General features: G+C 60.9%; 2 protein-coding genes across 2 annotated transcripts in view; both read left to right on the top strand.

Annotated features, from left to right (window-relative positions):
- PRR5 (proline rich 5) overlaps positions 1-9,328 on the top strand; it is a 29,643-nt gene extending 20,315 nt beyond the window's left edge. Inside the window, exons 5-8 of the mRNA XM_046646375.1 lie at positions 2,024-2,115; positions 2,564-2,704; positions 6,574-6,709; positions 8,360-9,328. Of these exons, the coding sequence (XP_046502331.1) occupies positions 2,024-2,115; positions 2,564-2,704; positions 6,574-6,709; positions 8,360-8,835 (845 nt within the window). The 3' untranslated portion in view covers positions 8,836-9,328. The remainder of the gene's footprint in view (positions 1-2,023; positions 2,116-2,563; positions 2,705-6,573; positions 6,710-8,359) is intronic.
- A 13,843-nt stretch (positions 9,329-23,171) lies between these two features.
- Positions 23,172-23,559, top strand: part of ARHGAP8 (Rho GTPase activating protein 8) — a 60,239-nt gene continuing 59,851 nt past the window's right edge. Inside the window, 1 exon segment of the mRNA XM_046646374.1 lies at positions 23,172-23,353. The gene's annotated coding sequence lies outside the window, so the exon portion shown is untranslated.

Below are 23,559 nucleotides of genomic sequence, written 5' to 3'. Positions count from 1 at the left end.
CGGCCTGGCTCACTCCGGCCTCCGGGGCCTGCACCTGGGCCCTCAGGGCTCTCGGACTAAATGAAGGCAGGCAGACAGACAGACCCACCCCTGGGGGAGAACCAGCCCAGGGTCCCTGCCACTGCCTGGGTCCCCTGAGCTTCGGCACAGACGCAGCGCCTGTGGGCCCGCCGGTCACCCATCAGCGGCCAGCACTGAGACTGGCCGCGTGGCAGCTGGCAGCCCCGGGCCTGGGAGCACGTCTGAGGCGCCCGTTCTGCAGAGGGCCACACTGAGGCTCGGCTTGAGGGACTCCCTGGGGTCCCACCGCCACGCAGAGCGGGCCTCAGTGCACTGCCGCCTGACTCTGCAACCCCTGATGACCCCGCCCCCCCAGACCACCGTGCCCAGTGGGGACCTGGCTGGTGGGTGCCGCCATGAGTCAGCCAGCGGGTCTGGCGGGCCGGCCCCAGGTTTTACAGCCCCTGCTTCCCGTGGTGGTTCCGCCCCCGGGCTGGAGGAGGGCCGGTGCTCAGAGCCGCCCGTCTGCCCACACGGCGGGGACCTGAAGGGACCTTTTTGTGCAGACAGAGCTCCCAGCGCGCTGAGCACCCGCCCGTCCTGGGCTCCAGAGCCAAGTGTGGCCCCGGGAGGATGGGCGCTGGCTGCAGGGCAGGGAGCCGCAGTGCCAGCAGATGGGCTGGGCTGTGCACGAGGCCGGCCCCCTCCCCAAGCCCGGCGCCTGTACGGCCCTGGGGTTTTCTGGGGCCCGAGAGGGGCGAGGAGAGAGGCCGAGGCCTCTGTCCAGCCTCCGCGTTGCCGTGGAAACCTCGAGGCGTGAGCAGGCCAGTCTGGGAGGCCGGCCAGCCTGTGGCGCTTTCCCCTCCGCGCCCGGAGACACCCACCACACCCCGTTTCTCTCCGGCTGATGGCTAGTCTGGCTCCAAGGGGGACCCCGCCCAGGAGCAGAGGCCTTGGCCACAGGCACTGGGGCTGCTGATCCCGGACCCTGGCGCCCTTCCCCCCAGCTTTCTGTCAGTCCAGGCAGAGGGACTGACCATTCAGCACTGCGCTTTTCCTGGGGGCGCCCAGAGCCAGCTTGGGCACCTCAGTTGTGCCCTTGTCCCCTGGCCATCCCCCCGAGGATGGCTCCTTCCCCAGGGCTGGCAGAAATTCCTGCAGAGCTTGTCCAGAAGTCTGCTTTCTACACATCTGCCTTCGTGGTTCACACGCCAAGGGTGTCAGTCAGCCTGGCAAAGCCATCATCCCAAATCAGCTTGGATAGCACCTCCTCCAGGAAGCCCTCCCAGCCTGACCCTCTCTTCTTCTCCACTCTCCTACCTGAGACATGTTGCTGCTATTGGACGGGGTCTCCCTGAGTCCCCAGATCCCACCTCAGGCCGCCTAGGGTGGCGGGGACCCAGCCTCTCAAGGGAGAGACCTGAACCTCTCGGAGGCTCGGCTTCCTCCTCTGCCCAGTGCGGTCACCCCTCGCCCTCGTCCTCGTAATTGCTGTTCAGTGTCCTGCCTTCTGTCTCTTGATGGAACCCGGGCTGCCTGGGCCCTCACTGGTCCGTGTCGGGCCTGGCACAGTGTGGGTGCTCTGCACGTGGACAGATGGACAGACGGGAGGGAAGGATGGCTGGGTGGACTCCTCAGCTGCTTGGCGGGTGAATCGGGAGAGACGGGGATGAAAGTGGGGCTCCGCCGGGCGCGCCTGGTGAGGGACCAGGCACTTAGCGCCAGTGTCGCCGGCACTCTGCTGCCCCAGGCCTGGTCGGTCTCGTTTCATCCCATTGGCTCTGAGAGGTCAGCCTGTCACTGTCCCGTTTTACAAATGGGGACACTGAGGCACGGGCCACAGAGCTGATGAGCGTTCTGTGCCTTTCGCGTGGGGCGGTGGGAGGGGGCTGTCTCCACGGCCCAGAGCCCGGCCCTCGGCCCCTGCGTCCTCCCATGGATGGTAGAGACGGCTGCCGACCTGGAGGAGTGGAGTGCCTGCGGAGCCGTTGGGCACGGGCGTGACGGCCTCCTACGCCCGCAGGACAGAGGCTGCTGGACTCGCTGGCGGAGACCTGGGACTTCTTCTTCAGCGACGTGCTGCCCACCCTGCAGGCCGTGTTCTACCCGGTGCAGGTGAGCGGCCCCCGCGGCTGTGGGACCCGGGGCCACGGTGACAGCGCAGCCTGGGGATGGGCGCACCCTCTGCCCTTGCTGCCAGTTATGGGCTGTCTGCGCCTGGGCACATCTCTGGACCTCTCAGAACCTGTTTCCCACCCACAAAGTGGCAACAAGGACAGCTCTCTCCTAAGGGCGCTATAAAGCCCTGAGCAGCACACAGTAGGCCATGCCCAGCGCATAGTAGGGGCTCTGTGTGCGACAGGAACCCTTTCCTTGCCTGAGAAAGCTGATGGGGGCCCCTCTTCTCAGGGCAAGGGTCATCTGGGGAGCACGACCAGGTGGGAGGGGGCCTGAGGGTCAGTGGGTCCATTCGCCTGTATCTGGCCCCAGGACTGGGGACGTAGGGGGAAGCGACAGTCTCACATGACAGCAGCGGGGTGAGCGCTGTGTTCTGTGTCTGCAGGGCAAGGAGCCATCGGTGCGCCAGCTGGCCCTGCTGCATTTCCGGAACACCATCACCCTCAGCGTGAAGCTGGAGGATGCACTGGCCCGCACCCACGCCCGCGTGCCCCCCGCCATCGTCCAGATGCTGCTGGTGCTACAGGTGGGTGGGGGCCCGGGGAGGCCACCACTTAGCCCCGTGTCGGGGCATCTGTGGGTGTGAGGCCAAGCTCAGGGGCAGGTGGTGTCTCAGGCTGGGCTCCCCAGAGGCAGAGCCTGAGACAAGGGTTTGGGTCCACGTGACTTATCAGTGGGGACACTCAGGAGAAACCGAGAAGGGAGAGCATGAAGTAGGAGGGGTGTGGGGTGGGGACAAAGGTGTGGGTCAGGAGAAGGCTGGCCTCGGCCTCACCCCACGGGGAGCTCAGGGGTGTGAACGGGACCAGAGCCGTCCCTCGTGGGCGGGGGGCTGGGCCTTCACCCCCCTCCTCAGGCAGCCACTGGGGCTCTGGGCCGCCCCCGACTCCCCGTGGTGGTCCCAGACGTTTCTGGTGCAAATGGCTGTCATCCACGAGGTCACTCTGGGGAGGGGGCAGCTGTGTGCTCTGGGTGGCCCCACTGCCAGCATCTGGGGGTGAGCGGCCTGCCCAGGACGGGGTGTGCTGGGCCCCCAGCAGCCTCCATTGCCAACTGGGCCTTTCTGCGGACGGCTGCGTCTTGAGCCCCCTGCCGGCACTGCCCCCCGCTGCAGTGTACGACTCGTCTCCTGTCGCAGGATGAGGGGGCACCGCCGCAGCCCTCATGCAGGTGGGGAGCTCGAGTCCTTGCTCGCCCCAGTCGGATGATCTCAAAGCCCAGGTCCGTGTCCTGAGTCCCTGTCATGTGGAGATCCTTCTAGATTCGGGCCTTCGAGGTGGGGCCTGGGGCCCAGGGCAGCCGGTGAAGGTTCCAGAGCAGGGAGGGGCTGCTGGGCCTGGAGGTTTGAAGGGTCAAGGGGCTGTGCTGGCGGGAGCTGGTGGTCATCCTGGCAGCCAGGCAGGATGCCCGGCCTGGCCCTGGGGTTTCGACGGATCTTAGGTCAGACCTGGCTGCCTCGAAGCTGGGGTGTTGGGGTTTGTTGCCTCTCTCGGCCTGTGTGAGGATGATGAGGAGAAATTGGATGCTCCTGGGAGCGGGCGCCGGGCTGGGATTTAGAGGCAGGAAGGCGGAGGGTGGCACCTTGGTCCCAGGAGCGGCACCGGGTGGCCTCCTGGCTGCGGGGGTGCTGCCCCCTGGTGGCCACTGTGCCTCCTGCAGCTTCCTGGGCTTCAGCCCTTTGCCCCCCAGACTGTTCTCCTGCCCCCAACCTGGCCCGCACTTCGAGTGACCTCTCCCAGCCCCGCAGTGAACTCGTCCCCACTGTTTTCGAGTCCCGGATGGATCTGAGGTCACAGCTGCTGGTCAGGGTGGCTTGAGGGCCTCCCGAGTGCCCTGGGCGTCCCCCGCGGAGTCACAGTTCCCTCACTCGGGGTGCCGGAAGCCGGGGTAACGGCCGTGCATCTGAGTGCACGCGAGTAAACAAGTTCTGGGAATGGACAATATAAAGTTTGCCAGACGCCCAGCACAGCCCAGCGGGAGCGCCATCCTCCTCTGTGTCACTGTTGCTGGGGGTGGAGAGGATCCCGGAGAGATGTGGGGTCCTTGGGGTTCATCTGGATGACTTGGGGGCACCCATGGAGTCCCACCCCCTCCACCCACGTCCAAACACAGCTGGCTCCACAGAGTCTGTACTGCTGCCCCCCTTGCCCCCCTTTCATCTCTGACATTAGTGGCTCGTGTCCCCTTGCTCCGTTTCTTAGCCTGGCTGGAGGCTTATTGCTTCTATTGATCTTTTCAAAAAACCAGCCTCTGGTTTCATTGATTTTTCTCAGTCAGTTTCCTGTTTTCAGTTTCACTGGTTTCCACTCTGATGCTTGTTTCTTTTTCTCTGCTTACTTTGGACTTATTTCCTCTTCTCTTCCTAGTCTCCTCTGGTGGAAACTTCGATTTTGATTGTAGATCTCTCTCTTTTCTGATATATCCATTCGTGCTGTCAGATTCCGTGTCTGCACAGCTTTCCCGTGAACTTGGGTAAGTGGTGGTTTCATTTTCGAGTTTAAATCCTTGAAAATCTCTCTGGAGGGTTCTTCTTTGACCCGCATGTCATTTGGAAGTGAGTTATTTCGTCTCCGTGTATCTGGGGATTTTCCAGCTATCGCTCTGTCACTGGCTCCTGCTTAGTTCCCGTGTGCTCTGAGAGCAGGCGTCGTATGGTTTCTGTTCTCTCGACTCTGTTAAGGTGCGTTTCACAGCCCAGGATGGGTCTGTCTTGGCGAATGTTCCCGTGAGCGTGAGAGGCATGCGTGTTCCGCGGTGGTCGGATGACGTCGTCTAGAAGGCAGATAGATCCAGTTGGTCTATGGTGCCGTTGAGTTCGGAAGTTGGCGTGTCCGTACGGATGCTCTGCGTCTGTTTCTTTCTTTTTTTGTTTTTTTTCCAAAGATTGGTACCTGAGCTAACAGCTGTTGCCAATCTTCTTTTTTTTTCTCTGCTTTTTTTCCCCAAAGCCCCCCAGTACATAGTTGTATGTTTTAGTTGTGGGTACTTTCTAATTGTGGTATGTGGGACGCCGCCTCAGCGTGGCCTGACAACTGGTGCCATGTCCACGCCCAGGATCCAAACCAGTGAAACCCTGGGCCGCTGAAGTGGAGCGCACGAACTTAACCACTCGGCCACGGGGCCAGCCTCTTTGCGTCTTTCTCCACATCCTCTCCAACATTTGTCACTCTTGGTTTTGGATGTTTTTGCCAATCTAACGGGTGTAAGGTGATATCTTAGTGTAGTTTTGATTTGCATTTCCCTGATGATTAGCGATGATGAACATCTTTTCATGTGTCTATTGGCCATATTCATATCTTCTTTTGAGAAATGTCTGTTCATGTCCTCTGCCCATTTTTTGATCGGGTTGTTTGTTTTTTTGTTGCTCTTTGCGTCTTTCTGAGAGGGGGCAGAAGTCTCTGCCGTGAGGGGGTCTCTGTTTCTCCCTGCAGGTCTGCCAGCTTTGCCCACGTGGCTTGGCGCTCTGCTGTGAGGCGCGTACATGTCCACGTTTGCTATGGCCTCTGGCATCATGTCGTGACCTCCTTTCTCCCTGGTCACGTTCTTGGTCCAAGTCCGCCCTGCCTGAAGTTGACGTAGCTGCCCCTGCCCCTGCTGCTCGGCGTGCCCCTGGCATCTTCGTCCGCTCGCACTTTCCATCTGTGCATCTTTACGGGGCGAGTGGGTTTCTGTGGGCAGCACACAGTTGGGTTCCTTTGTTGTCTTGAACTCTTGTTTCACATTCTGCCCGAGTGTATCTTGTTCCTTAACCGGCTGGCAGCCCTGCGGAGTCGTGTGTTTCATTCATCCCTCCGTTCAGACCTCATTCATTCACAGTCGCTCACTGAGTGCCTGCCGTGTGCCGGCACTCTGCCGAGGGTGCTGGGGGTGCAGAGGTTGCCCCTCGGTCAGCAAGACCAAGGCTGTCCTCTCGGCAGCTTCCTTCCTCCAAGGCTTTGGCTCCAGTGAAGCTGGAGGAGGCAGATGAGACCTGGCAGCGCGGAGCGGTTGGGAGGGGCAGTTCATCAGATGGACGGGCCTTGGCTGCCCAGCCCAGGCTTGGGCCCGGCCTGGCCTGTGGGGCAGCCTCTTCTGGCCTGCACCCCTCCACGGGGTCAGGAGTGAGGGCGGGGACCCTTGGGGAATGAGCGTGGCCCTGCAGGACTGCCTGGAGCCTCTAGGAAGCCAGGGCACGGGAAACTCTCCCGAGGGGCAGAGCTCAAGGCCAACCTCACTTGGCCCCAGGCCCTTTCCCGCCGGGCAGCACGGTCTCCCAGGACCCCGTCAGAACAGGGAGGAGGGACTGCTGTTCATGGTGACCTGGCTGGGCTAGGGAGGCAGGGAACAGGCTGTCTGGTGGATGGAACAGCGTGAGCGAGGGCACCTGACCCTCCCGAGTCCCTCTGTCTCTTGCAGGGGGTGCACGAGTCCCGGGGCGTGACCAAGGACTACCTCCGCCTGGAGACGCTGATCCAGAAGGTGGTGTCGCCCTACCTGGGCACCTACGGTCTCTATTCCAGCGAAGGCCCCTTCACACACTCCTGCATCCTGGGTATGGGTCCCCTGGGCCTTGGGCGGAGAGTGGGGTAGCCACTGGCTCTGTCCTCCTCTGCCCTGGGGGCCCAGGCCTCCCAGTGAAAAGGCAAGCAGAACCAGGATCCCACTGGGGATTCGCTCTTCAGTCCCAGCAAACCCGTCCTGAGCGTCCACTGGCCCTGCCGTGTGCTGGGCCCTGGACGCATGGAGATGGGTCACCTGGGGTCCCTCCTTCAAGAGCTGAGGGGACCCGCTGGACAGACACCATAAGTGGTGATGTGATGACGCCCCTGAGAGCCCTGCAGAGGCCTCTGTGTTCTGGAGAAAGTCACATCCGTGCTCAATCCTGAAAGTGGGGAATTAGCCAGGCAGACGACACAGCACCTGCAAAGGCCCAGAGCCCCAGAAATCCCAGCTAGTTTGGGGAGTCCCAGGGGAGGGATGAGGTTGGAGGGTGGATGTCGAGGGGCTGCCTGGCATGTCCGGCAGAAGCCAGGCACATTGCTCCTTGAACAGACACCCCATTGGTTCATTCGGCACCTGCTGTGCACCAGCCTCTGTTCTTGGTCTTGGGGGTTCAGCAGAGACCAAGCCCCACCCTCATGGGCTCTCATCCACCAGAGGAGGCCGACCAATGAGTAAATGAGGCCCAGATGAGTCCCCAGGTGACCCAGGTGACACGAGGACCAGGGCTGGGAGCTCAGGGAAGGCCAGGCCGAGAGGACTGCGGAGCTGAAGGGCCTGGAGAAGCCGGGCCTGGGGAGAGGTGCTCAAAGAGCATCCCAGACCGAGGGGACCACTCGAGAGGGCCCCCCTCATCCAGAGTGCCCCCAGCGTGCTGGTAGAAGAGCCGCCAGGGCCCCGTATGTGTGGCCCTGGACGCCGGGCACCCCTGGCCTGGCAAGGAGGGAGCCTTCTGATCCAGGAAAGGCCCTGGACCCGCTGGCGGTGCTCAGCCCTGCCACCTGGTGGTCACTGTGCAGAACCGCAGGGTCCTGAGTGGGAGGCTAGCCTGCCCCATGCAGACTCTGCCCGCCGTCCCCCACCCTCCAGGGCCCCCCACACTCAGAATAACCCCAGCTCTGGTCACACGTGTCATCTGCCCCTGCCGTGGACTTAGCACTGCCCGACCTGAGGCCCACCTGGTGGGTTTGTCCCCTCCACTCACTAGGACCCCGGCTCTGAGGGCAGGGGCTGTGTCTGCCTAAGAAGGTGCTAGGATTTGTTGACTTTCCACAGGTGGGGAGACTGAGGCACGTCACAGGTCACTGGCAGGGTGCACCTTTGAACCTGAGCACTTGGCTTCAGCCCCCCAGCCACTGCCCATTCAGTCTGAGAGGCTGGGACCAAGGAGACAGCAGGAGGGCACACAGGGTGGGACGTGGGGACAGAGCTGGGGTGGGAACCCGTGTCCCTCCCTGCCCAGCCCAGCGGCCCCTCAGCAGTGCCTGTGGTGGTGCTGGGCCAGGATCTGCACCAGTCGGGCTTGTCCCTGTAGCTGCCCCTTGGCGCAGAGCTGACCCCACAGTAGGTGCACACAGTAGGTGTACATAGTAGGTGCTACCTGGTGTCTGGCCAAAGGAAGAGCCCGAAACCGGCAACTTTGCTGAGTACTGCCCTGTCCCCTGGTGTCTGATACCCTGTGTGTCTGTCTGTCTGTCTGCAGAGAAGCACTTCCTGCGCCGCTCCCGCTCGGGGGACGTCCTGGCCAAGAACCCGGTGGTGCGCTCCAAGAGCTACAACACGCCGCTGCTGAACCCCGTGGCCGAGCATGAGGCTGAGGGCGCGGCGGCCGGCGGCCCGGGCATCCGCAGGCACTCGGTCTCTGAGATGACGTCCTGCCCCGAGCCCCAGGGCTTTGCTGACACGCCCGGCCAGGGCCCCACTGGGGCCTTCAGACCGTCCCCGGCCCCGCAGTTGGGGCCCTGCCCCAGCAGACTGTACCCCCCCACGCAGCCCCCCGAGCCCGGCTCAGGTGCAGCCCACAGCTCCCCGCCCTCCTCCAGCCCCGAGAACCTCGTGGACCAGATCCTGGAGTCAGTGGACTCAGATTCCGAAGGCATCTTTATTGACTTTGGCCGGGGTGGCGGCTCGGGCACAGCTGAGTTTGGGGGGGCCGGGGGGCGGCAGAGCGTCGTGTGAGGGCTCATGTTTTTACTGACCCCGTGTGTGTGCCCGTGTGGTGCGCGTGTGCGAGTTTTTTACTCCGTCCTGTCTGTCCCCTGTGGCCTCAGCCTCGTGGGCATCCCCGAGTCCTTGTTGGGATAACGTTGACCCCCGACTTCCCCAGCACGGCTCCGTCCTGGGGCATCTGCGTCCGAGGCTCCCCCTGCCTCGCGCAGGTCACCAGGTGCACGAGGCAACCTCATGTGCGTGGAACAGGTGTCGCCACTCACGCCACCCCCGGCCCTCCAATGTCCACACCCACGGAGACTGTGAATCCCGGGGCTCGGCCAGGCCCCCAGAAGGACCCCCAGAGCATTGGGGGTCAGTAGCAGACCTGCCGTCCCCTTCCCCGCTCGCCTCAGGCCACAGTGCCACCTCCTGTGTGTGGCTGTCCCAGCCCCTCCAAGCGGCCTGTGCTCGTTCTGCCTGGGGTGGCTGTGGCAGGGAGAGGGTGGAATAAAACATGTCTAGCCCGCTCCCAAGCTCATGTCTGCGACGCCAGGCCCCGTGGACGACCCCCCAGGGTCCTCATCCCCAGAAACCTCGCCTCACGGGGGGCCTACCCTCCCCACTCCCAGAGGAGCGGCTTCCTGTTAGCCAGTTTCTCCATCTCACCCTGACAGAGGGGCGGGAGACCCCAGAAGGAAGCCCTGAAAGGTCCAGCAGCCTCTCCAGGGTACCGGGGACCCTCGGGGTGGGGGCTGGGTACAGAGCGCTGGCCCTGCCTTTGTCCCCTGCCCCGGGCAGTTTGCTCAGCAGGAGTAGAAACACTGGACCCTCGCAGAGAGGGAGGCACATCGGGGGGAGGAGCAGGTGACCCCTGCCCTGGCTGCCCCAGCAGGTGTGGGACCCCCAAACAGGTTATCCCTGAGCCCTCCTGACAGTGGCTGGGGAGGGCCAGCTCCCCGGCCACCGGTGAGTGGACTGGGGGAGCCTGTGGGCCGCCGATGACTGATGTCTGGGCCCAGGAAACTGTCCAGTGAGGAGGGCAGGGGCCAGAACGTTCCTGAGAGCCAGCAGTATTGCCGCGGCCGGCCTGGCAGCAAAGATGCCCAGGACGGGACCTGTTGGCAGAAGCCACCCAAGGGACCTGCTTCTCTGGGCCCCACTGTTAAAGGGTCAGGGGTCGGCATGGCCCCTGGGGAAGAAGGACCCTGGGGGTTTCTTCTGGGCCACGTGGGGGAACATTTCTGCACCCGGTTGGGCTGCCACCCACCACCCCGTTCAAAGGGCTCACCTCTCATGCAATTGGTTTTCTGCTGGAGGTGGAAAGGAGCGCCCTGTTAGCAAATGCAAAGAGGGACCCTGGCAGATGAGCGGGTGTGAATCAGGCAGCAGGGAGAGGAGGTGGGCTCCTCCCCCATTGCCAGTCACGGTGACACCAGCCCACGGGTCTGCTGCAGAAGCCGTCCAGTGGGAGGAACGAGCCTGGGATGGAGTGTGCAGGGGCGGGGTGGGGGGCAGAGCCGGGATGACCTCAGTTTTGTGGTCTGTGATAGGAGCATACGGGCTTCACAGGGCTCAGTGGCCACGAGGCACTTGGAAGGTGCCCGGGGACAGGCTGGTGGCCCCAGGCAGGGCTCAGTGGGTGGCTGGGAGAGCAAGGGTGGCCCTTGCCTCAGAGGAACAGGTTTGGGGGCCGAGGATCAGGCCAGAATCCTGTCCCTGGTCTGAGAACCAACAAGAAGGTGGCCACTCGTCTCAGCTGATGGGCTGAGGTCCCTGAACCACCCTCCTTGGCTCCCAGCTCCCTCATGGAACCCAGGATAGGCCTGGGACCCGCTAAGCCCCAGGGTTGGGGCGGCAGAGGTTGGGCATGGCTGTTATCATCAGAGTCCTCGACATGGAAGGATCAGGCCAAGGGTGGAAGTTGTGGCAGGGAGCGGGCTGGCTGGGCTGTGTCCACACCAGGGTGCTGGGCCCTCTGTTCTGCCCCCACCCCCTGAGTGGGGGGGGCTCCATCATGGCGGTCTGAGCATCCCGGGCCTCCATGGGCTGCTGGGCCTGCTCTGATCCCTGGGGACTCTGCTGGCACCTGCCAGCACGTGGGCCCACGGGCAGGGGCGGCTTTTGTGGGTCCCGAGCTCTCTGACAAATCCCAGCCTGGGGGAGAGAGGCCAGGACACCAGCCGGGGAGCCTCACCGGCACTGGGGAGACTGAAGCCCGTGGGGGTGGGTGCCGAGCCCGGGTCCCGCTGCAGCCCGGCCGGGGCCTGAGGGAGTGAAAGGGCGGCTCTAGCCGGGCTGCCCACCCCGTAATGGAGCAGCTCACCAGGGCGGGCAAGGAGCGCGTCCGTGTGTGACCCCCAGCCTCGTCGAAATGTTTGACGCGGTTTACATCGAAGCAGCTTGTTATGAACTGGTAAGTTATACGTGAAATCAGGGGCAGGGAACGTAAATTAGGATAGAAGACCAGCCGTTGCAGCCCCAGGTCCCCAGAACCTTCCACATGCACACCGAGCCTTGGTCTTAGGTGAAGGGGTCACTGGTGGCCCCTCCAAGAACCGGACCTGACAACGAAGGTCATGTCACTGACCAGGTCTCACTGCGGCCACCAGGGAGCTCAGGCCAAGCCCCAAGCCAGATGAGGCCAACGTAGGCCTGTGACCCTGTGCCTGTCCCACCGGCGGCCAGCCCTCTGCCCGCCCCAGGCCCGCCTCTGGTTTCCGCACTCACTCGCCGCAGCAGCGCCTGCCGCTGCGAGTTTCTGGGGTGGAGACGGGCTGCGGGCTGGAAGCCGATACAGTGTGGGGTTCTCTTTAAAAGCATAGTGGAAAGAGACGTGATTCCATCCAGTTGTGGAGAAACTCGTCCATCTGCTGCTTCTCCGACTGACCGCTGGGCCCTGGAGGGGCCTGAGCCAAGGTCTCAGCTCTGGGAGGCCGCCCCAGAGAGCCGAGGCAGCGCTCGGCCTGTGTCCCCCATGAGAAGACCAGCACCACGAGGCCAGGGCTGTTCCCCCCCTGTTCCCACTGAGCCCCCAGCCAGGGGTCAGCCCCATGCCCTGACATCTGCTGACCGATTGCAGTGTTCGGTTAGTCTGTGAGAGCCACCAGTCCTCGGCGTCAGCGGGGGCCCTTCCGGATGCTTCCTCTGTGTCTCCAGGGCTGGGTTTCGAGAAGCTGACCTACTGTTCTTGTCTTTGTTTGTTCAGGTTCTGTGCGGGAGTCTCACGACCACGCTCCTCCTCACCTCTCAAATGCGGAGTCCCAGGCTGGCCTGCACCTGCGGATCCTGAATCTGCATCTCAGCCCGACTCCAGGGCTCCTGCCGTGACCTGCACAGAACACTGGACGCCCCCTGGTTCCAAGGCCGGGGCTCCAAAAGCTGCCGGAAGTGACGAGTCCCAACAGATAAAGTCAACGATGTTCCAGCAAAAACAGCCCCAAAGCGGATCATGAGCTGTCCCGAGTTTCGGGAGGAGGACCCTGTGCGGTCCAGCCCTCGGCAGGGCACAGGTGAAGAGGACGTATGAGGACCACCCAGGGGGGCACGTCGAGAAGAGAAAAAAATTATCCTAAAATAGAAAAATATTCAATCGGGGAGCCCTCTGTCAGTCTTGCTGCTGAGTGAGGCCCCATCTCCGTCTCGGGGGGTCTTTTTTTTTTTGAGGAAGATTAGCCCTGAGCTAACACCTGCTGCCAATCCTCGTCTTTTTGCTGAGGAAGACTGGCCCTGAGCTAACATCCGTGCCCATCTTCCCCTACTTTATATGTGGGACGCCTACCACAGCATGGCGGGCCAAGCGGTGCCACGTCCGCACCCGGGATCCGAACCAGCGAACCCCGGGCCGCCGAAGTAGAACATGTGCACTTAACCGCTGGGCCACCGGGCCGGCCCCTCAGGGGTCTTGACTTGCTCTCTAGGCCCCCTTCCGGCATCCAGGGAAGCCGGGACGCTTTCTCAGCGTAATGTCTTTAAGATTATGAAGGAAGCCAACTGTACTGAATGCAACTCTCAGGCGCCTTTAAAACGTGCGAGTGTAACCCGTGCCCGTCTGTGTTAACTCACTAATAAGCAGATCTCACGCGGGTGGGTCTATGCTGCCCGGGCTTTCGGAGCAGCGATGAATGGAGAGGATATTTCGGGGCGTCAGCAGCCCTGGGTGTGACCTGAGCAGGTCTTCTGGAACAAGCCTTGGGGACGGCGCCTTCGGCCGGGTTTGTTGACTGCATTCTTTGCCGGAGGGAAGCGAACTGGCCCTCAGAGGTCGGTGAGTCATCGAACACAAAGCTGTCCTTGTTTTTCCATCAAGTTCACAGCCCCGGGCAGCTCTGGGAGTCTGGGGAGCGGCACTCCCTCCAGAGCCTGCAGGCCACCTCTGGGGGCAGGAGGGACTCAAATCCCCCTGCCCTGGGAGCCCCCGCTGTGGGGCATCGGAGCCCATGGTGTCTGATGGGGGCGCTGTGCAGTTTCGTTGATGCGGCCCGGCCACACTTCCCAGCAAAGGAGCTGGGACCCAGCGCTTCAGGGGTGACAGGTCATGTGGAAAACAGGCCCCCGCCCGTCACCCTGGAGGCCGCCTCACCCTCCTCCCTGTGCCCGCTGCTCCCGCCTGGCTAGGCCGCCTCTCTCCCCAGAGACTGCAGTGGCTTCCGAGCGGCTCCCAGCTCCACGCCTGGCTGCCTCCGGCCAGGTCAGCACTGGCAGCTGGAGGGAGGGCCCCAGGTCGCATGAGCTTACCTCTCATTCAGGGCACTCAGCGCCCTGGGGGGAAGGTCGTGCATGGTAACCTGGTATTGAAGGCCCTTCGTGGGGAGGGGTCTGCTGGCCTTTCCAGGCTCGCCTCTGGCTGCTGGCCTTCTCCCACTGGAACCCCTCCTCCATGCACATGCACCCATGTGCACACCCATACTTGCATGCATGCATGCACACATGTGCGCCCGCTGGTACATCTGTGCTCCTGCTCTGGGCGGGCACCTGTGCTGGGTCCCCACGCGACCCCTCATTTAACCCTCCCGTCCCCGGGGCTAGCTGCCACCATGCATCCCGTTTTACAGAGGACGAGGCTGAGGCTCCCACAGCCGTGAGCAGGGAGCTGGGACTCTGTGCAGCTGCAGAGCTCTTGAGGGCTCCACTCTGACGAATGTTGGCTGCCAGCCTGGGAGCACTGAGGGCAGGGGTACATGGCACTCGTGGCTAGGGCCCTGAACCCACCGGGGCCTGGCTCAGAGGGTGGCCGGCAGGTGTCTGTAGGATGAGCTGAATCACAGAGGAGGATTCTAGAAAAAAGAAGGCCAGGCCGGGTGTAGCCTATGTTTTCTTCTTGGAAAAGATAAACCAAAATGATGTAATATCTTAACTCGTCTCCAGGCCCTGCCTCACCTCCTGTTTCGTTTATCTGACCCCAGACTTCAGTTTAAAATGACATGGATATTCTCTGCGGCTTCATTTTACAACAGGAAATGCTGCCAACGCATCGTCTACACGTGGTGGGCGGGGGCCACTTGCACAGTTGTAACGGGCGTGTCCTCAAAGCTGTGCAGGTGAACTGGGCACACCGTTGGCCTGCACGTCCGTGAATCTGCTTGTGGTCCTTGGCCTGCTGCCCGCCCCTGAGCGGCTGTCAGAGGCTGACTTCCTCCCCCAGGGTCCCCCTTCCTCCTCCAGCACCCCAGCACCCCAAGGGCCCTCCTCCGTGCTCGGGATCTGTCCTGGGTGCTGATGCTGGGAGGGCTGCCTGTCCCCCGGCCTCGCTCAGCATCCAGGAGCACTTTGGGGGCTGCCCTGTCTCCCTGCCTGCCCCCAGGAAGAGCCCCCGGCCTAGTTCACCAGCCCTAGCACTGCCTGTGGGTGGGCTCGGCTCCCTGTGACCCCACCCCCGCCCCCATCTTCCTGGAGCGCAGCACCTGGGGGGGCAGGGCAGGGACATGGAGGAGCAGGTGGCCCTTGGGGCCTCAGGTCTCAGGCCCCCGTGGGTGTCTACTTCTCAGTCTGTTCAAAACTTGGGGATCCTGTGCTCAGGCTGCCAAGTTCCCCTTCAGCTGCCGCCGCCGCTGCTGCTCCTGGTGGCCCAACCGTGGGAGAAGGCCGGTGCCACCAGCTCTCATCCCGCACAGGGGCTGGGCAACCTCCCCTCTCAGCCTTACACCCGATTTTCATCGCTTTCGTGTCACTGAGGACCTGTGGTCCCAAGGATATGGGTCCCAGAGACACACACACACACACACCCCAACAGCCAGTTCCCCCCACCCCGCAGGAGTTCCAGAATCAATCACCCCCGGGCCTGGAAGCAGCCATCCCTTGAGACCGTGGGAGGCCCCTGATCTCATGTCCAAAGGGTCAGGACAGGCCCCCTGGCCACCTGCTGCTGGGGCGCAGGGAGCTGGAACTCAGGTCACCTCCTGGAACGGGAGGCCCCACCCCCGCCCCAGCTGCTGCTGCCATGACAGGGAGAGGAAATGCTGGAGGCCCCCCAGGAGGGCCACTCACCCGCGTCCCCTCCACGGCCGGGGCCTGTCCACCCACTGCAGAAACCGTGCTCCCCTCGCCTGCCTCGCAATCGCTGCCCGGAGGCCCGAGGCGGCCCTTCCCTCCGCCAGCTCCAGTTCTGGACCCTTGCAGTGGGGAGGGAAGGCCACCGGCTCATCCCCAATGTGGCCTGGGTGCATTTGCCAGGGTCTGGGCTGTTCAGGCTCATCCCTCCCCCACACACACACTCACACACATGCACGGCCCTGGGAGAGGGGGCTCCCTGTCCCACCCCTGGCGGGTTCTTGCACAGGAGGGTCATGAATCCTCTGGCCTCCTCCCGTCCCCCGAGGGCCCTCCTCCAAACACTGTCTGACGGAGGATGTGGAGAGCGGTCCTCGGAGGCACCCTCTGCCTCTGCTGGCGCTGTGTCTCCCTCCGCTCAGGCTGCCGTAACAAATACCACAGACAGGGGCTTAAGCGACAGCCATTATTTCTCACAGATCTGGAGGCCGGAAGTCCAAGATGGGGGTACCAGCATCCTTGGGGTCTGGAGAGGGCTCTCTTCCGGCTGGCACATGGCCAGCTTCCCTCTGTGTCCTCACCTGGCCGAGAGAGAACTCTCTCATGTCTCTGCCTATAGGGCTGGTCCTGGAGGATCAGGGCCCCGCCCCTATGACCTCATTTGACCGTAATTCCTTCCTTTGAGGCCCCATCTCCAAGCACAGCCACAGGGGCATCTGGGCTTCACCATATGGATTTGGGTTCACAACATACTCCATAGCAGTCTGCTGGGCGATGGGCCCCTTCCTCAGGCAGCAAGACCCCAGGCCCGTCCTGGAAGCTGGAGGGTCACCACGGGGGCCAGGAGCCCAGCCTGGTCACGGGAGCCTCCACGCCACTGGGGCGGGGTCTGCTGGAGAGGTGGCATTTAGGAAAACCCAGCGGGGTGGTCACTGCAGCCTTCCTGGTGCCTTGACTGCACCCCTTCTGAGCATTAACATTTATTTCGGGTCCTGTGTGCACGTGCCCACGCTCCATAACAGTCACCCACTGGCAGGAGACCTCAGAGGAGACGCCCTTGGCCTCTGGGGCACCCACTTTGCCGCCTGTGGTGTTCGTCTCTGGAAGGACTAACTGTGGTTTTCGGGAAGGTCCCGCTGGGCAGGCTGAGGCCCCGGGATCCCAGGTGGGAGGAGATCGTGTGCTCTGGGCAGGGAGAAAAGGCTTCCTGCCCGGTGGTGGAGGGGCCTGCGGCAGAGGAGGTCCCTCCAGTCCCCTGAGGAAAGAAGGGAGACTCCAGAATAAGAGAGAAAGGCCAGAGCGTGGGGTGTGCGAGGGGTGTGCCCACTAAAGTTTGGACTCATTTGTAATTTTCCACTTGAGCAAGAAAATAATATTTGGCTTATAATTTAAAGAGAAAGACTTCTGAGTGTATACCTAAAAAACCTGAAAGCAGGGACGCCAAGAGACACTTGTGCACCCATGTTCAGAGCGGCACAATTCACAACAGCCAAAGAGGGGAAGCAACCCACACGTCCATCGATGGACGGATGGATGGATAAACAAAATGTGGTCTATCCACACAATGGGATATTATTCAACCTTCAAAAGGATGGAAATCCTGTCACATGCTACATGGACGAATCTTGAGGACATCAGGCTGAGTGAAACAAACCAGTCACAAAAGGGCAAATACCCCATGAGGTCCCTAGAGGAGCTGAATCCACAGAGACAGAAAGTAGGGTGGGGGGTGCCGGGGCTGAGGCCAGACCCACACCCCTGGGTCCTCGTGGCTGGGTGGGGTGCTGTGATCAGCTCTGGCCAATGAGTTCGGAGCAGAAAGGACGGGGCCCTTTGGGGCTGGAGCATTTCATTGCTAGGTGGAGACCCTGCATTTCTCCAGCAGGCAGGGCCTCGGGGGGGCTGCAGACGCACAGCGTGAAGGAGAAGGAGACTGAAGTCCCTGTGAGCCCCTGAGACCGGGGGCGTCTGTTACTGCAGCATCAGCGCTCTTTGCTGACTGCTCTAGAGGAAGGCGGTCCGTGAGCGGGGGAGGGTGCGACCGGGATGTCACAGTTCATATATGTATGTGTATTGCGGACCCCTCATGGGCAGAGCCAGGACCCTGGGTTCTCATCCTGAACTGGTCACTACCTTGCTGTGTCATATTGGACAAGTCACTCATCCTCAGTTTCCCCATCCGTAGCAAGGATCTTTCCAGATACAGAACTCTGACTGGTGATATTTCTTTGCTTCTGTGCACTGTGGACACCCGCAGAGCAGGAGCTGCGAGGCTGTGAACTGCTAGAACCCAGCTCCCTGATGCAGAAGCTCTGACAACTACTTAACGGGTTTTGACCTAAAGGTGATAAGGGCTTAATAATGAACTGATGGTCTTACCCCCAACAACCCTTCTCAGTGATTCATGTGTTTGCAGAGAGCTCAGAACTGCTTTAACAGGCTGTAAAAAGCTCTAAAAATGTAAAATATCATCAGCACAAGAAGAGTTTCTCATGCTGACATTTCTCTTCCCACCGTGGGGATTTCTGTCAGCCTGTGTTTGTGGCGGAGCAGACGTAAGACGGGAGGATATAAGATCAGGCGCAGCTCTTATTTGCAAGCAACGGGAGCAGATTCTGGCTGGTTACAGAGAAAGAGTTTATTCAAGGATTTGGGGAGAGACCAGAGTTGTCAGGAGGTGGGAGAGCCAATGTTGAGGTGAACATCCTTCCAGGAACAGTGCTTCCAACCACCCACAGGACAGGCCTGATGGAAAAACAGCCACTACTGCAGCCACCACACAGGGATGTTCCCGCCTCATGGGGATGCTCCCACCTCACGAGGATGCTCCACGGCACGGAGATGCTCCCACCTCATGAGGATGCTGCCACCACACAGAGATGCACCCACCTCATGAGGATGCTCCACTGCACGGAGATGCTCCCACCTCATGAGGATGCTCCCACTGCACAGAGGTGCTCCCAGTGCACTGAGATGCTCCCACCACACGGAGGTGCTCCCACTGCACAGAGATGTTCCCATGGCACAGGGACACTCCCGTTGTACAGAGATGCTCCCACCACACAGGCATGCTCCAATTGCACTGAACCGAACCCACAACTGCCACCAACATGGATACCAGTTGTGTCCCAGGCACTTAGCTTTGTTGCCACTGCAGCCTCCTGCACCCCCCAAGCTGAACATTGTCCATCTGCCCTCTCCAGCATAATAAAGTCCAGGGCCACCTCGTCCCTTAGGGTGCATGTCACAGTGGTGGTGCCTAAGTCACTGTCTGGGCCCTGGTTGCAGAAGAGGCTGGGTAAACCCGTTTTCTGGCCACTTTGGGTTGAAAGACTAGGAAGGCGGGGAACCCCAGTCTGGCAAGGGCGCTTGCAAGGTGCAGGTGCGTGAGTACATGGCCAATGTCCCACCCCGAGGTCAAATAGGGCATCAAGAGCATGGCCTGCTCAGTCACAAGTCAAAAAGGTTTCAATAATTAGGTGCAAACAATCCCAGAAAACGTCGTGGAGTCCGCACGCGGTTGTACTCAGTGTGCAGTCAGCGCCAACAGCCGAATGCATTTGCCCTAAAACACAGTCCGGGGCACATGACGGGAGGGCGGGCACCAGAAGGTGTGGCCGGGGGCCCTGGCTGGCTGCACGGCAGAAAGCAAGCCCCTTACCGCGCTGGCTCGCTGGCTCCCAGGTCCTGGCACGTGATCTCTTTCCGGCTCAGCCTGGCTGTCACGCCCACACTCAACGGGGACATTCAGGTTTCACAGTTTAATAAGGTTCAAAGCAGACCAAGTCTTGGCTCAAGCTGCTGGCAGGGAAAATCAATTTAGGAAAAAACAAATGGGAAGTCCCAGACCTGGGAACCGGAATCTTTATTTCCTCCTTCCTTCCAGCTCTCCCTCCCCCAGGGCTTATTAATGTGGAATTTGCGCTGGTGGGGAGGACCAACTCTCCGACTTCAACATTTGTAAGAGCAAATTTAATAAAGCTGGGAATAATGCCATCCCGACTAATGCCTTCATTTTGCATTATTATTCTTTCTCTTCTATTGCAAAGCATTGGAAATGCAAGGAGTTATTGTTACAGCAACAAAAGGAAAACTGGTGGGTTACTGATTAGAGGAGCTTGGGGAAAACAGGAGAAAAAAGCTCAAAGAGGGTGGCCGGCCCAGGATTACGGTTCCTTTACGTTCCGTGCCTTTTGTTATGAATGGGAAGCGCCCCGCATCCTTTGCTACAGTCGTCCTGCCTTACGGCTCTGCGGTCCGTGCTTCAGTGTCACTAGGCTGTGGGCGTGGAACCTGTAGGAGTTTTCACAAAACACGAATGCGAGGAGGGTGGCGCTCCCCCATCTCTCCACACCGTGAAATCACGCTGCCAGCCGTGCACCAACTGGGGGCTCCTCTTGCTTCTGTCCAAAGTCGCATTTTTAAAACAGAAAACCTGCAAGTCCTCTTTCGTGAGAGACAGATCTTACACGGATATTAAAAAAGATGTTTGCACATTCCATGAAAGGAAAAGACACCAGCTGGAAGTACTGGCCAAACCGAGCAAGCGTGTGCTTCACGGGCCTCAGGCATCCCCGGGTCTCCCCGTCTCGTGTGGAAAAGGAAGAGTTTCCACTTAGAAAAAGGCCCCGTCCTGACCCACCCAGGCACTGGGATGTGCACGTGTGTTAGAAGCTGGCCCCACGGTTCCCTCCACCTTCGCGCCACCTCAAGCCCTTTGGGAGCAAGGAAGGTACAAAATCGCAACGTGCAAGCGAGCTGTGTGAGTTGAAGAGACCCCGGGCTGGGACGGGCACCAGTTCTCTGCACAGAAAAAGGCAGCGGCTTGGGCAATGGGAGAATGAAACCGAGGTGAGCCAGCCATTCACAATGTCTGGGGATAGTACCTACCATGTGCTGGATGCAGGGCCAGGCCCTGGGGACACCGAGGGGAGGACAGGGCCTCGTGGTGCCAGCCTGCCACGGAATGGTAACAGCTAGCATCTAGTGCCAGGGGCTGGTCCCCATGAATACTACCCCATATTCGCCTATTTCATGGTTATCATTAGCAAAACGGGTGGGAGGGGGGAGCTATTGTCTTGTCTTTGGGGAGAACAAAGTTTTGGTCTAACTCTTTCCATTTCTGGAATGGTTATGTATCTCAGGCTCAGCCAATCAGAGGCCTTCCCTGGGTTTTTTTTTTTTTTTGCTAGTGCTTTGTAATTTGATTAAAAAGTATAAGCATATTTTATCAGAGGATACTTTTGGTTGTAAGAAATAGAAAACTGAAAGTAGTTTAAACCATAAGAGAAATCATTGGCACATTTAACGAGAAAGTCTGGAAATAGGGCAAGCCTCAGGGTGGGTTTGATCCAGGGGCTCTGCAATGACACCAAGGACCCAGTTCCTTGCCATCTCTGCTTTGTCCTAAGCCTAGATCTCTTTGTGGTCACAGCATGGCTGCCTGGTGTCCCTGGCGCACCAAGCTTCCCCATCTAGGTTGGGGGAGAGAAAAGGAGGGAGCAGGATTTTCTCTTCCCCAAGCTTCCAGGCAAAGTCCAGCACGTGGCGCTGACTGGCTTGGCCTGAGCTGCTCACCGTGGCCTGGTGAAGGCCTGTGTGGTTGGATTGGGCCCAGTTACTCCCAAAACCTGAACCAATTGCTGTGGCAGAGCAGTGATGTTATGCCGAGTGGCCTCTGCAATCAGATCCCCTCTCTGGAGGTGGAGAGGGGTCAGTACACCTGATTATCTTGGCATCTGTGCACTGGCTGCTGGGGACCACAGAGCCCGCCACACATGACCCCAGAGCTGCCAGCAGCCACGCCACCTTCCACACAACCCAGCCTGGGATCGTGGAGATGCTCGCGCCCCTCCACCTCCACCCCCGGAAGAACCGGAGGGAGAAGGACACTCGAGCAGGGATCTCGTGAAAGCATCCCCCAGCCGCTGTGTGGACACACACTGAAGGGACCGAGGGCAGCTCAGGGAGAATGGCTGGGAGGCTGCTGCGCTGAGCCGCCTGAGGTGCTGGTGGCCTGGACCACTCGGACCAGTGCGGACTGATAAACAAATGACAAGCAATAGGACATATTAGAGTATGAGGAAGCCACTTGGTTTAAACTAATCCGGCCTGACCTTGTTTCTCCAAAAGGGCCTGACGTGGCCTGTTGGGCAGGCATCGTACATCTTTTTTTTCTTTCTTTCAAGATTGGCACCTGAGCTAACATCTGTTGTCAATCCTTTTTCCTTCCTTCTCCCCAAAGCGCCACTCCCCTCCCCGCCATACATAGTTGTATATTCTAGATGCAAGTGCCTCTATTTGTGGCACGTGGGACGCTGCCTCAATGTGGCCTGATGAGCGGTGCCACGTCCGCGCCCAGGATCCGAACCAGCAAAATCCTGGGCCACTGAAGCGGAGCGAGCGAACTTAACTACTCGGCCATGGGGCCGGCCCCACATACATCGTACATCTGCTTTAAACATTCACGATGTCCCAAAGCCAAGATGATGCCCTTAAAGATAGGGATGCAGCTTCCCCGTATCAGCATTCCCTTAAGGATAAGCATCTCTTCCTAGAAACTAAGGATTGATTACCCACCTGCTGTGCTCACCTTGTGACCACTGACCTGCTGACCCCGACCTGCTGTGCCAGCTGAGGGTCTCGTGACAGTTGTAAAAGGGACATTCCTATCATATGTGGTGGATGCTCTTTGTTCCGCGACGATATGTAACCACTCTGTCCACCCTGCTTCTTCGGGGCCCTTCCTTCCTTGGGGAGTGAAGGCCCTGGGCTAGTCCTCAGACCTGGCTCATAATAAACGCACCCTAACTTTGATTTATGGATTGATTATGGATTATTCGTGTCAACAGGTTGGAGAGAAGCGGTGGCATTGTGACGAATTTTGAAGGAAGAGCCGTCAGGGCTGGCTGAGGGACCACACATGGGATGCAAGAGGACAGGAGCCAAGGATGACCCCAAAGGTGTGGATGGGGCCGGTGGAGAGCAGGACGGGCAGCCCAGGGGAGGGCCCGGTGTGGACGCATGGAGCTTGAGCTGTCTGCTGAGGTCTCCATGTGGGCAGCGGAGGCAGGGGTCCGGAGGAGGGGAGGTATTAGTTGCGGACCATCAGGGTGTGGGCCGTAGTGACAGCAGGAGGCTGGGGAGTGAGTGTGGAGGGAAGCGGTGCAGACCCGGCACTCGGTGTGGACCTTCAGGGATCAGGGGGATCAGGGAAGTGATCCTGGCAGGAGGCAGCCAGGACACTGAGCGGCGCAGCCAGAAGGGTGGGCCATGGATCCCACCTGATGTAAGCCCATCCGTGGACTCCCCCTCACTGAGCTGCTCCCTGAACTGCGATGTGACAATATTGGGGGAGCAGTCATCCTCCTGCCTGGGGCCAGGGTCCCACAACGACACCTCCAGGGGTATCCAGCCCCCTGCCTGGGTCTTCCTGATCATATGACCCCTGCCTCAAGGCGGGGACAGTGACTGTGCCCACGCATAGAAATGCAGCGCTGGGCCCTGAATGACCCCAGGCTTGGTCACACCCCCTCCTCCAGGAAGCCCTCCTTGCTCCTCAGCCTGGGTCAGGGCCGCTTCTGGGACTGTGGGGTTCTCAGCCCACCGTAGGGGCCCCGCCACAGTCCTGCGAAGTCAGCACCCGGCCCAGAGGATGCTCTGGGGGAACCTATTGAATGAAAGTTTCCTCTCGACGCCTCGCCAGTCTCGCCCCCGCCAGCCTCACCGCGCACAGCCTGGAAAGGCGGACACGAGAGAGGCGGCCCCCGTGGCTGTGCGGATGGGGGCTCGGCGAGGGCCACCGAGCGCGCATGCTCCACCCTCCCCGCCCACCAGGCGGGGCCACCGGTGCCCCGCCCCGTCCCCGCCGAGACCCCGCCCCCCGGGACGTAGCGCGGGCCAGGGGCGGGGCCAGGGGAGGCGGGCCCAGCGGAGCCCAGGTGAGCCTCAGGTGAGCGGCGGCCAGGTGAGGCTGGTGTCCACGGGAGGGCGCCCGCCTGGGCCCGAGGGAGGCGCCGCGCGGGCTCCGAGGCCGTGGGCCGGACGGGCCCCTTGGCAGGTGGGTGACGCGAGGCAGAGACGGGCGCGGTCCTGGTCCCCGCTCCCGCCCGCCCGGCCGGGTCCCCTTCCCCGGCCCCACCCTACCCGGTTTTCCCCGAGGGCGCGCTCCTCTCCCACTGCGCCCGCCCGTCTCCCCTCCCTGGGTCCCCCCGCCCTCTGTCCCTGCACCCCCTTCCCCTTCTCTCCCTCCTCCCACCCCCTCCC

Source organism: Equus quagga, chromosome 19 (genome assembly GCF_021613505.1).
Source record: "Equus quagga isolate Etosha38 chromosome 19, UCLA_HA_Equagga_1.0, whole genome shotgun sequence".
Lineage (NCBI taxonomy): Eukaryota > Metazoa > Chordata > Mammalia > Perissodactyla > Equidae > Equus > Equus quagga.
This window is presented reverse-complemented; position numbering and strand designations above follow the sequence as displayed.